General features: G+C 50.9%; 2 protein-coding genes across 3 annotated transcripts in view; one reads left to right on the top strand and one right to left on the bottom strand.

Annotated features, from left to right (window-relative positions):
- The window catches only part of Sorcs2 (sortilin related VPS10 domain containing receptor 2), a 371962-nt gene that overhangs the window by 173011 nt on the left and 183512 nt on the right, over positions 1 to 15439 (top strand). The gene's annotated exons all lie outside the window — the stretch shown is intronic.
- Psapl1 (prosaposin like 1) lies at positions 9439 to 11985 on the bottom strand. Its single transcript, XM_021162555.1, has one exon. The coding sequence runs from the start codon at positions 11944 to 11946 to the stop codon at positions 10369 to 10371; it is 1578 nt and encodes a 525-aa protein (XP_021018214.1). The 5' UTR covers positions 11947 to 11985; the 3' UTR covers positions 9439 to 10368.

Genomic DNA, 15439 nt, shown 5'->3' with positions numbered 1-15439 from the left:
GGGAGAGAGGGAGAGAGGGAGAGAGGGGAGAGGGAGAGTGGGGAATGCTGGTGCTCAGCTCACTTTCCCCATTTTTCTCTGTCCCATACTTCAGTTCATAGAACGGTGTTACCTACCCATGGGTAAGATGGGTCTTCCCTTTTAGTTAAATCATTCTGGAAATTGCCTCACAGACATGCATGGAATTGTGTCTTCTGGTGATTCTAGATCCTGTTGAGGTGAAAATGGATGTTAGCCATCATACCTTGGCTCTGTATAAGCAAGCCTGTTGCCATCAGCTCTGAGCTTGCTGCAGCACATGGCATGATAGAGGTGACCCTCATCTTCTATCATGTTAGCCTGGGCTCATACACAGCCCCAGAACAGGGATCAGGAAGGTGGAAACACACAGGCTCAGAACTTGTATAGCATCCTTTCTGTATATTTCATTGGTAAAGCAACTCACAGAGAAGAAAATCCTGGGTTCAGAGCAAGGGTTTGTGTACAGGCAGAGAATCATTGCAAATGGATTTAACACCAGGAAGGAACTAACTGAAGCCATCGCTTCCATCATGGCTGAGGTATGAAGGAGAGGTCCATAGAGGTATATAGAAAAATCTAGGGGCTGGAGAGATGGCTCAGCGGTTAAAAGCACTGACTGCTCTTCGAAAGGTCCTGAGTTCAAATCCCAGCAACCACATAGTGGCTCACAACCATCCATAATGAGATCTGACACCCTCTTCTGGTATGTCTGAAGACAGCTACCATGTACTTATGTATAGTAATAAATAAATATTTGGGCCGGAGCAAGCAGGGACTGAGCAAGTAGGGTTGACCAGAGTGACCAGAGGTACTAAATTCAATTCCCAGCAACCACATGATGGCTTACAACCATCTGTACAGCTACAGAGTACTCATATACATAAAATAAATACACATTTTTTAAAAAAATCTATTTCCAGGCTTCTGAGACTGTCTTGGGGTCCAGGGATAGTACAGTGGGGTCCAAATGGCAAAAAAAAAAAGGAGCTGGGATGGTTTCAATCCTGGGGTGTTTTTTCTACGAATCAGGGTTTTTTAATGGGAACCATCTGGCCACAGACGTTGAAGGTGTCAGGGCCAACTCTGAGAATTGCTGGGGAGCAGAGGTGCCTGGGTGGCCTTTGAGACTTACATTAGTGATCCCATCACCACCATTTTGTTGAGTCTGGACCAGGGATGGCTGGGCCTTGCCTGACTCAGAGTTTCTGTTGGAGTTTCTCTCACTGTTCACTCTCAGCCTCTTGGAGGGGGAGGGGGAGTGTGTGACTCTCTGCAGCCCTTGTTTGAATGCAGGGGTTGATCTCTCCCAGGAGAGTGCTCCCATCTCAGACACTCTCCACAAACTTTTGTCTTTGGACTTACTGTGAAGGACATGCTGGAACTGAGAATTGTAAACCCATCCCCAGTGAGAGGTTGTCTGCACCACCCCTGGTGCCTGACTGAGGTAGAAGGGTAGGGTAGAGGTGGGCAGCATAGAAGCTAGACTCAGACATGGCGTGCTATACCAGGACAGGTAACTGTAGCCCAGCAGCCATGAGGCTTATGCATGTAAAGATGACTAGGGGAGTTACTAACCAGTGTCCTCTGACAGCTCTCCTTTAAGCATGGCATGGACCCAGGTTCCTTCTGTATTGTGGCTCTACTTACTCCCTACCCCTGACTAGGTCTGGGCATCCAGTCAGTGCCTGCCTCAGGCAGAGGAGGTCAGAACACAGGAAAGACAGCTCATGGGAGGTCCTGCTTCTTAGCCCAGCCTGGGTCACATGTGTACCCCAGTGCAAGGGAGGATCAGAAAGATCCTGTGCACCTGGGGATGGATTCGCCATGACCACCTGGCCATTGTGGCACTGTGCATATCGTGTTCAGCAGACCCATGTGTGAAGTTGGCTGCTCCATGGGCTGACTGTAGAACACTGGGAAATGTCTTCCTCAGTGCCCAAAATTCTCATCTGCACATGGTGACAGCAACAGTCCCCCTCCCTACAAGGTCCTATCACCTCTGATGCACAAGGCCTGGCTACACCCAGACCCCATTACCCAGGACCAGCTTAGACAAAGTGTCCTGGGCTCTTGTCTTGTTGATGAAGGTCAATGGGCATTGGAGGACCTGGAGAATTTCAAGAAGTTCTCCCTTGTCCAACCAGAGGCAGGTGTCACGGGACACAGGAGGCAGGAGCTCAAGCATGACTTTGGAAGGTGGCTTTGGTCCTCTGTACACCTGTCCCCACACCTTTTCCTGCCTCTGCTAAGCCACTGCTTTGTAGCTTAGAACCTGCTTACCAGCTAAGCTCACAGCAGTGCACCCCAGAGAGTGTGTCGGAATTCAGAACTCACCACCTGCCAGGCCTGTGTGGTATGTGCGATGCCACATGAAGCTTAAGTAGTTCACAGGCTTGGCACTGAGCCACCTGCCGCCTCTGCGCCCACCATCCCGAGAAGAGCAGGGGGCTACCTGTACTTTGAAATGTTTCACCAGCAGATGGCCGCCATCGCTTCTGTTTGGCTTTGTTTCCCTCAGTGTAGGCGTCTTCTCTGGCCTGGTGCCTGGTTCTCTCTTACACAGGCAGGCTCCGCTGCTCAGAGCCTTCCTCACCCATGCTGTGTTTGATTTAAAATTCTACTTGGGTCCCTATCAGGACTGCTGGCTCGAGCCTGTGGAAAGCAGTAGGCTTGTGAGATCAAAGGGGACAGTTTAACCCTATTCCACCTGCCCATCCATGGCTTCTCCATCTCTTCTGAAGTCAGAAAGTCCAGGCTTTCAGAGTGAAAATTTGAGTTCAAGCCCTTATTCTGCTTCTTATAAGCTGTGTGGCCTTAGGAAAACTGCTAGTTGTCTCTGATCCCTTATCTATGGAATGAGGATGGCTGTATGGCCTTGGATTGGGGGTCCAATTAATGGATGTAGAATGGATAGGCCAGTGCCCAGCTTCAATGTTTCTGACACCATTCTTTATCAGTCTCTGAGGAACTCCTGTTTCTTAGTGATGGGGCAGAGGGACCAGGTTTCTAATTCTTGTGGATCCCTCTGTGGAGTGGCATGGACCTCCAAAGTGACAGGCCCAACACTGCTCTCCACTATGTGGAGACTGAGCCACAGTCTTGCCTCCCAAGGGGTCCAGAACCTCTACTCTACAACCCTTTCCTGTCACCATGTTCCCATCATCTCTGTAGAAACAGCTGCTCTGATCTGCCCTTCCTGTCCTCTGTCTCCTATAAACTGGGGGAATCACAGTGTTTCCTGTACCCAGAGAGCAGGCTCCAGAGGGTCACTTGGAGAGGAAGGCAGCAGAAGACAGCTTGACCTCTGGCTGCTCTTCTGATCTCTTACTACTTTTTGGTGAAGTCGAGGGCAGGATGGGACTGACCTGCTGTATCTCAGCATGTTTGCTGTTGCTGTAACAAAATACCCAAGACTATATAAGTTACAAAGCACAGAGATTTATTTAGCTCAGAGTTCTGGAAACTGAAGGGCCACAGTGTAGCTCCAACACATGTTCCTCCAATGAGGGCCACGTCCTGCATTGTCCCAGCCTTTCATGACAAGACAGAACAGATGGGTGAATAGATCTCTTTTTTTTTTTCCTTATAAAGCTGCCAGTGCCACCTTAGGGGCCTCCATCATTATCCCAACACATGCATTTTAGAGGACATATGACAACATGGCAGATAGCTCTAGCCAAGCCCATGCTACCTTCTGCTACTTGCCCTACATTGTGTGCACGGTACACCACAGATCTACTCAAGCTGGTGTAACCACTCTTCTGCTATCCTCTATCTCTGCTCTGCCCCATCTCCTCCTTGCCTGAGGACTGAAACCCCCTCCATTCTCTTAGGAAGACCTAGTAGCCTGGACCTTTTCCTTCCCACGTGCCTTGTTTGGCTGTAGAGGGAGCACTTGCTGTGAAGTAGGAAATCCTGCCTTAGTCTGGTAACTCCCTCTCTGTCTGCCTTTGTCAGTCAGGGCTCCAGCGATGATTCCCTGTAAGGAAAGGGCCTGGGAACCCAGCTAGCCTGTTTGGACTGAAGTTTGCGCACATCCCGTGGCTCTGAGGTCAGCACAGAGCTGGAGAAGTAAATCAAGTCTAGTGCCCCTGTATGTTCACCCACGTGCAAAGCAGAGTGTCCTGTGGACTGACTGTGGGCCCCATGGAAGTCTTTGTCCATTTTGCTCAGAATTCCCACCTACACTGGGGCATGGGTACAGCTGCTTCTCTGCAGAAGCCCATATGTCACAGCTGGGATTTGGGTCACATTTCCTATGTGGTATGCTCAGACTCCCATCTCTCCTACATCTCAGCCTGTCCAGCCCCTAAAACTTCCACCCGGATACCTGCCCTAGTCATGGTGAGGTCCCCATACTCCCACCTTGCCCCTAAGCCCAACTTCTAAAGAACAGAACCCTTCCTCCTGCCCTGCTTGGAACTGGCCCCTGGCTTCCATCTCACTCAGAGGTCCATGTGATCCTTGGACATAGCCACTAGGGCCCTCAACCTCCTGCCCCTGCCTAGCCATCCAAAGCCAGGCCCTCTCTTGCTCTCGCCAGCCCACCGCCCTCCTCCTCCACTCCCCATCTGTGCTCCAGCTCAGCTCTGTCCTGAGCCCTCTAACCTGTCTAACATGTCAGCTTCCGGCAGAATGGCCTCTCCAGAGCTGCCTGCAGGCTCCACCAGAAGCATCTCTCTCCCGAGGTACTCTCCTGAGGTACTCCCGCCCTGTTGTTTTCTCTCCGCTGAGTTTCTCACACTCTCCTGGGATTACATACAATCCTTAAGATTTTTGTATTATTTTGACATTATATTAATGTCATTTTCCTTTCAAATGTCATTGTTGGCATTATTTCCTTGTATGTGGCTCATCTGCCTGGCATGTTAAGTAGCAGACTTGAGTGAATACCATCCTTCACAGTGACAGTCCTGTACCCACCCCATCCCCACCCCCAGATCTCATCGCCCCCATCCCCACCCCCTGTGCTTTGAGAGCTACCAGTATAGCCTGTGGGCTAATACCACTGTTTCCCAGTCCCTCCCCGCCTCTCCCCCCCTACCCCTGCACACCTTCTGCTGATGGAAAATTGAGCAATGGAGTCCTTTCTTCATCTTCAACCTGAGATGCTAACCTGGTCTATTCCGTTTGGATGACCCAGCCTTCATGCTTGCTCCACACCTGGCTTGGGACAACTTTCAGGAAGCCTGGGTGTCCCTTGACTTCCTCTGGGCATGGTGGTTTCTGTGGCTCTTCCTGTCTCAGGGCCTTGAGAACAGTGGGGTGCTTCTGAGTGTATGACAGCCAGCAGGCCTAGAAAAGTAGGACACCCTCCACCCGCAGTGTGTAGTATTGGCCAGTGTCAACACTGTGAATTCCCCTACCATGGCCAGCTTCAAGCTGACAAGGCATGTTCCCAGATATGGAATGGATTAAAGGCGTTGCCTTAACCCTCTTTCCACAGCTGTGGGAGCACAGTGGCTCCCGGCTGTTTAGGGCTCTGGAGTTTGTGGGCAGTGGTCTGGGAGGGCATGACTGGCCCAACAGAGCAAATGGAACATTTCCAGTTTTTCCCAGAGCTTTGGTCTCCTGGCTTGTCACCCTCCCTAGCCCTTATATCTTCCTTGGCCATGTGAGAGTGGTGGTGGATATTGAGATGCTGGCCTGGAAAATGGTAACACTGGTTCTGGGTGCCTGGTTCTGGAATGTTCTCTTAGTGAATCTCTGGCTCCCCATACCCTATATAGAAAGCCCCAAGAAGTGGATAACTCTGGGCAGAAAGGCTTATGGGGAAGTTCTCCATCTCACCTATTCGGGCCTTGGGAGCCCACTGTCCCCAGATGTGTTCTCTGTTGACTTCATGCCTTTGCCTGCCCTTCCTAGATGCTTATCCTGATCTCAGAGCTATAGAGCCTGGGTATACACAGTTCTCTGTGCTGAGGGAGGAAGGGGTCATAAGGAAAGATTTGGTGGCTTGCTTAAAGTCTCCAGCTGTGGTGATCACACCGCTCCTGGTGACAGGAGTGGCTGTCTGTGATGGCATGCAACCCTCAGCACGAATACCTGCGACTGTCTCACAAAAAATTCCATACTGGCCTGGCTTCCCCTAAAAGAGTCTCAACAGAGGTCAGCAGTGCCTGGGACATTGACGTGTCATGTGCAGGCACCGGGACAGGTGATCTTGTTTCAAGATCCTGTAAGCCCTTCAAAGTTATCTGCCTCCCACTTACCCATGTATGTGGTGGTGGGGGGGATCCCTCTGATATGAGCTGTAATCTGGGTTTGAGGGAATCAAGACCATGTGGTCTCTGTAGAAGCTCCTGGGAATCTGGCATGGGTGCTGTCCTGGGTGGACACCCATGGGCCCAATTAGGGGAACTAGGGAACCCAGATGTTCTGGTTCAGGTGTGGCTTCTCAATTCCAGGACTGCATGGACCTCCCTGGGCTTGCTTCATCCCTGCAGATGTCAGCATTACTTTCGGCCAACTTGGCAGCTAGCAGGCATTCAGGCTTGTCGTGTTTCCCCAAATCCCTGACCCCAGATCACTGTAAAATGATAGCAGCTTCTAGAATCCCAGGGGGCTGGCCTAGATGGCCTTGGACAGTGTCCCAAGTAACTTCTCTCTTGAGATGAGAATCACTGGATCCAGGTCCCAAAGAATCCTGCTTACAAAAAAAGTTACTCTCTCTTTCTGCTCTTCTTGGGCCTTTCTTTTGTGGCCTAGGGATGGCCACCCTGAGAAACTGGTTTGGAAGTGGTGTGACTTTCCCTTGTCTTCTGAAACTATTTCTGCTGTCCTAAGTAAATGGCTTAAGATGTGTGTCACCCTCTCAGATCAGAAGCTCAGTCATGTCTAGTCCCTCCGAGGTTGGTAGAGAGCTCACAGGCAACAGCAAGGCTTTCCAGCTGCACCTGGGTGTTAAGATGCCCGGGCCACACCCCTTCCTCCACAGCTAGTGGAGGGGCCCAGCTCAACCTATAGGCATGTTTGCTTTGGCCAGCAGAGGACTTTACGGAGGCTTTACGGAGCCTTCAGCATAGAGGCACATGAAGCTCTCATGGGTTCAGCCTGAGGTTCCAGTTCCATGGGTGACACTGAAAGGATCAGTAGTGGGTTAGTGATCTCATAAGGACATCCTTCTTGGGCTGGGTTGTGGACAGGAGAGAACCAAGTTTTACACTGCTCACACTTGGGGGTTTTAGGGATATTAGAACACACTTGCCCCCATTGTTTTTCGGTTATAGATAGGAAACTGAAACCCTCAAATCATGGTTCCAGTACTCTGGAGGGGCAGAGGGGTCCTTCCCCTGGGACACAGGAGGAATGGGCTGTGCTGTGGTTTCCAGATAGGACAGATGGTCTCATTACCCACCTGCCCCCCTTGATTGTGGTATTTGGCTGCTGTTCGGTGCTGGGTATATAGAAAAATACTTCTTTCAGGCCATGCAATCCTTGAGGGGCCCCTGGGGTAAGGACCTGCTATTCTCTCCCACACCCAGGGTACAGACTCTGGAATCTGGGAGCTGGATAACACCTGGAAGCAGGAGAAAAGGTAATTTAGAGCCTGCAATGATTCTGGGGCCTTGTTTTTCAGGAGGCCTACCCACCCAGATCTGGAAGGGACCTTCCATCACAAATAGCTTCCCTGAGGGTAACCTTCAAGTTACCCTCCTTGGGCTCTATGTCTTCAAAGTGTGTAGATGCCACTTCCTGGCAGGAAAATAGGAACATGTTTTTGGAGACAAGGAGGTGAAGCAGGCAGTAGATGAAGGGGACAGCAATGGGGTCTTCCCTGGTCTCTCATGGGCACCGGCTTTGGAAGGGGCTACCTCATGGACTGCTCTCTAAATTTTCCAGAAGGGCCTGGAGTTTGTGTAAATTATTTGTAACCTGGAGTTTGTGTAAATTATTTGCAAAGAAGAAAAAAGGATGTTCAACTGCTTTGTGGAGCCTCCAGCATAGAGGAACCTGAAGCTCTCACAGGTGCAGGCTGAGGTGTCAGCTCCACTGGGGGACACTGAAGGGGCCCACAGTGGTTCAGTGTTCTCACAAGGACATCCCTCTTGGGTTGTAGCATTGGGACCTAGCTCCATTGAGTCCATATTTGCTACTGACCTACCATTTTGAAGGATGTTTTTAGAAAATAGCCTAGGTGCCAAACCCTTAACCCCAAATCTTTCAAACCCTGATCCAAGGAATTCAGAAGCCATGGACCCTGGTAGAGTTTCAACCCGTCTAGATCTCTGTCTGATGGTGGCATCTGATGGACACCCATGGCCTGTGTAGTAGAAGTTTCTGACATCTTCCACCTGGGCAGCCTGACAGAACCCCTGCTCCCATCTTAATCAGGGAAGTGTGGTCCCCACCTCCAGTCCCACCCTCACGGGCAGAATCTGACCCACTGGCATGTCTGGTGAGGATGGCTGCTCTTCCCTTTGAAAGCAAGCAGCATACAAAGCTGTCTGGTTGGTCCTTGTCCCCCTGCTGAGCTGCCATCGCTGGCCACTAGGTGAATTTGTGGGTCCCATGGAAGTTGCTGCTGTCACCCCTAGTGCACACCCCTCCACCTGTCCCTCTCTCATCAGCCACAAGGTGCAGGGTGATCAAGAGTGTGGATCAGTTGGAGACTGAGACTTGAGTCTCCAACTTGAGACTGAGTGTAGGAAACCTGTGTCTTGCCAACAGTGTGCAGTGGGCCTATGGGGTTCTTGTCAGGTGTGCTCCATGGCAGGCTCCTGAGGGCCAGGTGTATGTGCAATGCATTTGATCAGTGGTCTGAGGCAACAGCTGTCTCCAGGCCCTGAGCTGTGGGAAGGAGAGGGATGGAATGAGGAGAGGCCTCACTCTGCCCGTCCCTCACTGTAGATCTGGGTCAGAGGCAGTGAAATGGGCTCAGAAACAAGGAGGACATGGCACTCACCACCTCCTGGTCTCCAGCAGGCCAGGCTTATGTGGCTGGTGATGTCTCTTTGGAAATGTCAGGTCAAGAGAGCCGTGGTATATCACTTACAACTGTTATCAAGTGTCCCTCTGGCTCACTGTCAGGACAGAGGAGGGTCTACTCAAGGTTCCTAGGGAGATGAGTGGGCCTCAGATGGTGACTGGTGACCTCAGCCAAGCCAAGCAAGTCTCATCCCCACCTGGGCAATGGTGAGCTCTGACAGGACCTCACGCGCACATGCCTCAGATGTTTGAGCATCTACTGTGAGCAGGTCTTGTGTTGGACTTGAGGCCTATGCAAAGACATCAGTCCAGGGGCTGTGAGGGGCTCATTAGGCACTGAAGACTGTGAATGAAAGGCAAGCAGTGGGCACCTGAGATAGGCAAGCCTTCCCACTGGGGGAGCACCCATGGGAGGCTGCGAGAAAGGGATTGTGAAGCCCCAAGGACCATGTTCTTCTGTTAGAATAACAACAGCAAACGTCATTTGGAGAAAGCATCTAGTTTATATAAACTTGTTTGATCAGGCTCCCCAGAGACCCTATCGATCCCCAAGATAGGTTTTGCTGATCCTGGTAGGTCACTGGGTGCTAGTCTCTAAGTGAAAGAACTTGAGGACATCTCTTAAAACTGTCTTAACATCCCTATGAGGCAGGCATGATCCTCCCAGTCTACAGATTAGAAAACTGAGGCTCAGCAGATGACTAGGGTGGACCTCTTGCTACTGCCATTCCACACCCCTCAGGGCTTTCCCCAGGGCTCACCCAGCAGGGTTTTTTTTTTTCTTTTTGATTTTAAGTACACCCCAGATTGCTTAGCACCAGAATGGCTCGTATCTGGGTGAGTAGACAAACTCCTCTTGGTGGGACAGGATATGGGCAAGAGTCATATATAGTCCAAGTATCCCTTTTGGGTAGTAGCCAATGGCTCAGGACCCTCCCTCAGAAAAGTCCAGAGCCACTCATGTCCCAGCTGCACCACTGGGAGCCAGCTGGAGAGATCCTAGCCTGAGAATACCCAATTTCCACCCAGAGCCATTATACTGACTAGTGACGGTCCCCTCCACCTACCTACCCTTACCTACCTGCTCTCACCCTGTAAGGGAGGCCTCTGACAGGTTTCTCCAGGACATCAGCATCACAGCATGACAGGAGGGGTGGCTTACTGGGGCAAGGGGGAAGAAGACTCCCCATTTGTAGCAGGAGTGGAGGGGGCCTTCTGTTTGTTAGAGATAGGGCAGAGACAGAAAGACGACACTGCCCAGCTTTAGGAAATCATGGTTTTGAATGTCAGCTCCGCTCTGCCCTACCTGCTCAGAGCCTCAGTTTTTTATCTATGACATGGGGGTAACACCCACTTCATAGGGTCCCTTGGGAGGCAGAAGCCTGCGGGTGGGCAGACTTTGGGTTCTGGTGGCCACGGTCATGGCTGCTCGTTGGTTTTGGAGATGGGCTTTTTCCACACGAGGCGCTGGCAGTGTTCCAGGGCATCACACATCTCAGCGGCCTCTGGGCTCTTGCACCAGAAGCTGGGGCCCATGACACACTGATCTGTGCCTAGAAGTGGAGTCTTAGGGCCGTGGCAGGCCCCCATCTTCTTGCATAGGTCCGTGGGGTTCATCATGAACTTGAGGCTCTCTATGAGCACAGGTTCATACTCGGCCACAAAACGGTTGCACTGCAGCACATAAGGCAGCGGCAGGATCCGGCAGCCACCTTTGAAGGCATTCAGAATGTCCCGCTTGGTGCTCTTGTGGTCCAGATTCTGGGAAGACATGCCCAGCAGCCTTTTGCACCCTTGGCAGAAGCTGCCCTGGTTTTCCTCATCCACCGGCAGGGAGGGCGTGGTTGCCACAGCCCTGGAGATGGACCTGGCCCACCTTTTGCTGCCACACAGCTTGATGGTCTCACATACTTTCTCTGGGGTGACTTTGGACACGAGCTGTACCAATTCAGGGCTGTAGGTGTCCACCATGGTGATGCACTGTTGGACTAGAGACTCGGGCACTACAGTGCACACTCGCTCCAGTGTGTGGCTGATGAGAGCTTCTGTGCTGTTGGTCACAAGCCACTTGTCCAGCTCCTGGACCACGTTCAAGCACACATCGCATGTCAGGCCCAACTGCATCTGCAACTCATTCGTCCTTGGCATCTCCATCTCCAGAGAGGGGACTCCATCCACAGCGGCCACTCGAGTCAGCCAGTGGGCAGACTCTCTCTCACAGAAGCCCCCCTTCCTGCAGACCTCCTGTGGGGGGAGACTCTGCAGTGTTTGCTTAGCAGGGACAAACTGCCGGTGGATGTAGTTCTCGCAGAGGGCAGCCAGGCCAGGCCCCATGGACTGACACTGATTCTGGACAGTTACCTCTGCCAAGGTCAAGTTAGACTTTAGAGCATCCTGGAGCAAGGAGATCAGCTGGACACAATCATGACACACGGCACCTTCAGGCATCTGTGATGGGTGGAAGCTCAGAGCCCCGTTGGATAAGAATGGGGCCATCACCTCATTTGCATCCTCCTGGGTCAGTGGTCTCTCTGAGGTAGTCTCGGCTAGGTGCCTCTGTAATGGTTCACAGAGGGTGAGCGCAGTACACACAGGAGCCAGGTCAGTCCCCGGAGCGCCACTGAGCATGCCCAGGACAGCTGTGCTGTGGTTGTTCACCATCCACTTGCACTTAACTGAAGACTCCTGGCTTGGAAGCCACTCACAGGTCTTCATTACTGATGTCAAAATGTCCAACTCTGTAGCATCTGGGTTCACCCCATTGCCAGCAGCCGCGGCCACATCCTGGCACACACTGCAGGGCAGGGACTTGACTGTGGGCTTGTTCCAGACAGCACCCTGGCAGTGCCTCACGGCCCGACACTTTGCAGCTGCCTGCAGGTCCTGACACCATACCTCCGAACCCTTGGCACACTCACGGGGAACTGATATGGGGCTCGCCCTGGCAGCCCCCAGGAGACCAGACCAGAGAATCAGAGCGCACAGCATAGTGCCCATGGTTCCACTGGCTGCTCCCTCTGCTTGGCTCTCGCTATAAAACTAGCTCTCCTGTCTAGCCTGCTCAGCAAGGTACCTGCCCACTGCTCCTCCCCAGCCTGAGTCAGAGCCCCACCTCCCTGAGTGCTGGCCCGTCCTCTCTGGTTTCTGCTTCTTGGCCATTCTACCTCCCTCTCTCTCCCTGAATAATCCTTATTTTCAAAGTCTAGCTTCTTTGGGAATGAAGCTTCTATTCTGTGTCACACCAGGCCCAGAAGAACCGAATTCCTAGAGTGGCTTATTTCTAACTGGGCCTCATGGCCACATGCCCGCCACAGGTTCTGGTCCTAAGGCCCCACTGTTCAGGGGCTGACTGGACTGCTGATCCCACAATGCCTGGGTGAAGGCTGCTGGCATGCAGAGCCTCATTCTGGAGACTTCTATGGGAGGCCAAGTGTGGGCTGGTCCCTAGCAGATGTGCATGATGTTTGCTGAGGCTCACAGATACAAAAGGGTTTTCTGTTTCACGGTTAGGTCATCTGTTAGCTTCTGTAGTTTTGGAAATAAGCGTTAGGCAAGAACATTGGCACCAGGCAAATGCACAGCTGGCCACAGCCTCATCCTGTTGATTCTGTGGAGGATCCTGAAGCCAGACTCACCTGTTCTAATTGACAGGCAGCTCCCAGCTCCCACAGGAGTGGGCAGATCAGGGACCCTGGGGACTCTATGGAAACCCTGCATGCCTTAGTGGTGTGAGTCCCACACATGGGTATCTGTGGCTCAGATGCTGGGGTTCTGGGTGCCTGAGGAATCCACTTCCCAGTATGTGGGAAGGTATCCCAGCTGCCTTTGCAACAGCTTTGCAAAAATGCAGATGGTGCCTCCTGTTGCCCTCCCAAGAGGCTGGGCTACAGAGAGAATATGGAATGAGGTTCGCTGAGCCCTTTAGATGACTGACTGCTAAGGTCTCTGCTTCCTTTGGGCCAGTGGAGGAAGCAGGCTTGGTGAAGTGGAGAGGTTGGGTTCTCTTAGCTGCAGGGCCACCAGGGCCAGCTTGTCGAGCTGTACAGAGGTGGAACTAAAACAAAGTGCTCTTATCTAGACCTGCCTGGGCAGGCCTGGGCTGACTCACCCCAGCACCTTACCCAGTTGCTGTTTATGGAACACCCACTCACTATTCACTCTGTTTTTGGGGCACAGGCATTTTTTCAACCCTACAATCAACTCCGTTTGCCTGCCATTTGTGTGATCTGCCATTTGACTCAGTTTTGACCACTCCCCAGAGTCCATCCAGACCCCGCAGTTAGGGCTTCAGACTACGCAATGGCTCAAACCTCTCCACCTACCTCTCTATCAGGGTTCCCATGGCCCTCTCTAAGCTCAGTTGCTCTTATGAAGTCTTACAGAACCCAGGAAGGCTCCATACTTGTGTTGACCAGTGTATCCCTTAGGACTCAACTTAGGGGAAGGTGCCAGCAAGAAGAGGTAGGCAGAACATGGGACCTCTGAGCCTACAGCCAAGAATTGACAAATCTCATTGAAGAATTTCATCTGGAGCACTTGCCCTTTCCCTGGAGTCATGGCTGAGGGATGGCTGAAAGTCCCAGGACTTTAGGCTTGCTGGTGGGAAGCACTACCCACAGGCTGTCAGGTACATCAGCCCAAATCATCTAATGAATTTAGTAAGTGCAGGCTCAGGAACTACTCAGGACTTAGAGCCTCTGTTGTATTTTGATATAGTTTTTAACTTAGAAGACAGTGGCAGAAAGAGAATGACTTACTTTCCTAGGTATACTGATAATATTTATTTACTCTCGATATACCTATTTTCTTGTTATCCATCTAACCATTCACCTACCCATCCATCTGTCTGTCTACCTATCCACTCATCTATCCTTCTGTCCATCCATCCTTCTGTCCATCTATTTATTCATCTACCCAGCTATCTGTCTGTTCATCTGACATCCACACACACACACACACACACATCCCTGTCTGACCGCTCATACATCTATCTATCCAATTATCTGTCTGTCCATTCACTTGTCCAACCATCCAACCATCTATCTGTCCATCCATCCATATATCCAATTTTCTATCTGCCTATTTATCTACTTGTTTATTCATATATTCATCCAGCCACCTGCCAATTTTCCATCCATCCAATTATGTATATGTATGTCCATCCAGTTATCAATCCATTCACCATCTGTCTATCTATCTGCCTATCCAATTTTCTATGTGTTCTTGTACCCACTTGTCATCTGTCCATCCATCCATCCTTCCCTCCATCCATCCTTCCCTCCATCCATCCTTCCATCCATCTATCTATCCCATCTATTATATGTCTACTATGTATATGTCTGTCCATATGTGTAAATATTTGCATTTAGTGTGTCACAACTGCTGTGGGTGGCTGTGGGCGAAGCCATTGTGTTCCTTTGCCCATTTCTTCCGTGTACTGTTCCTAAGAATGAGGACATTCTCTCCCATGGCCACGGTGTATTTATCAAAACCTAGAGCTGCAGTGTTGACACAGCACTGTTGTCACACAGCGCTGCTGTCGCACAGCACTGTTGTTCACGCTGTCCCAGTGTCAGAGGTGCTGTGTCCTAGCACCTTATCTCCCAGGCCCACATTGCCTTGCTCACGTCTGCCAGTAGCCCTGTTGGCCTTTTCTTCTGTCACACTGGGGCATAGGCTGGTAACCTTTCCCAAGTTCCTCATCAATGATGCTTCTTAACTGGTCCAGCTTGGTCTTTAATGGCCTCCTCCTTCTGCACTGCCCTGGGTCCTCTCAGGAAATCAGACCCAGAGACACTGGAAACTGGTTAATGTTTTTCTGTACAGGAAAAGCTTTTTCCTCTTTTCTCATCCCCTTCTGCTTTCCTTATCCTTTCTTTCCTTCAAAGAAAGACTCATGGCTTTTGATTTTATTTCTACTGTTCTTAAATCTGATTTATTGTGACTTTGAACTATTGTTTGTGGGCATCAATTCATTGGCATTTCTGGTTGCTTTGATGCCGAATGGCTCCAGTTTTGACCTGTGGAGCATATGGAGCTGTTTCATGTCTCTTCCTTGTCCCCATCCTTCCTTGAGCCTCTCGTATCCAGGCATGACACCACTCCAGGCTGATCATTCCTCAGCCAGTCCTAAATTCAGCTTTCCTTCCAAGGAAAATATTTAAAAGCCATATCTGGAAGCCAGGTGAGTCTGCTATGCCACTGTCCTTTCCAGACCTTCATTGACACAAAACAAGGACATTTTACTTCTTATTGGTAAGGAAAATGGATGAAGGTGTAGAGAAAGATGTGTACTTGTGGAACCATATGTCCATAAAGTAGTGTTTACCTGTGTGCACATAAATGAATGTGCTATATCCATCCACCCATCCATCTATCTATTCATCCATCCACTCACCCAGCTATCCATGTATCAACCCATCCACACACTCAAACACTCATGTGTCTACTCACCTACCCACCCTCCTTCCCATCCATCCATCCATCTACC

Source organism: Mus caroli, chromosome 5 (genome assembly GCF_900094665.2).
Source record: "Mus caroli chromosome 5, CAROLI_EIJ_v1.1, whole genome shotgun sequence".
In the NCBI taxonomy this organism is placed as follows: domain Eukaryota; kingdom Metazoa; phylum Chordata; class Mammalia; order Rodentia; family Muridae; genus Mus; species Mus caroli.
Note: the sequence above shows the minus strand (reverse complement) of the source record. Positions and strands in the feature narration are given on the sequence as shown.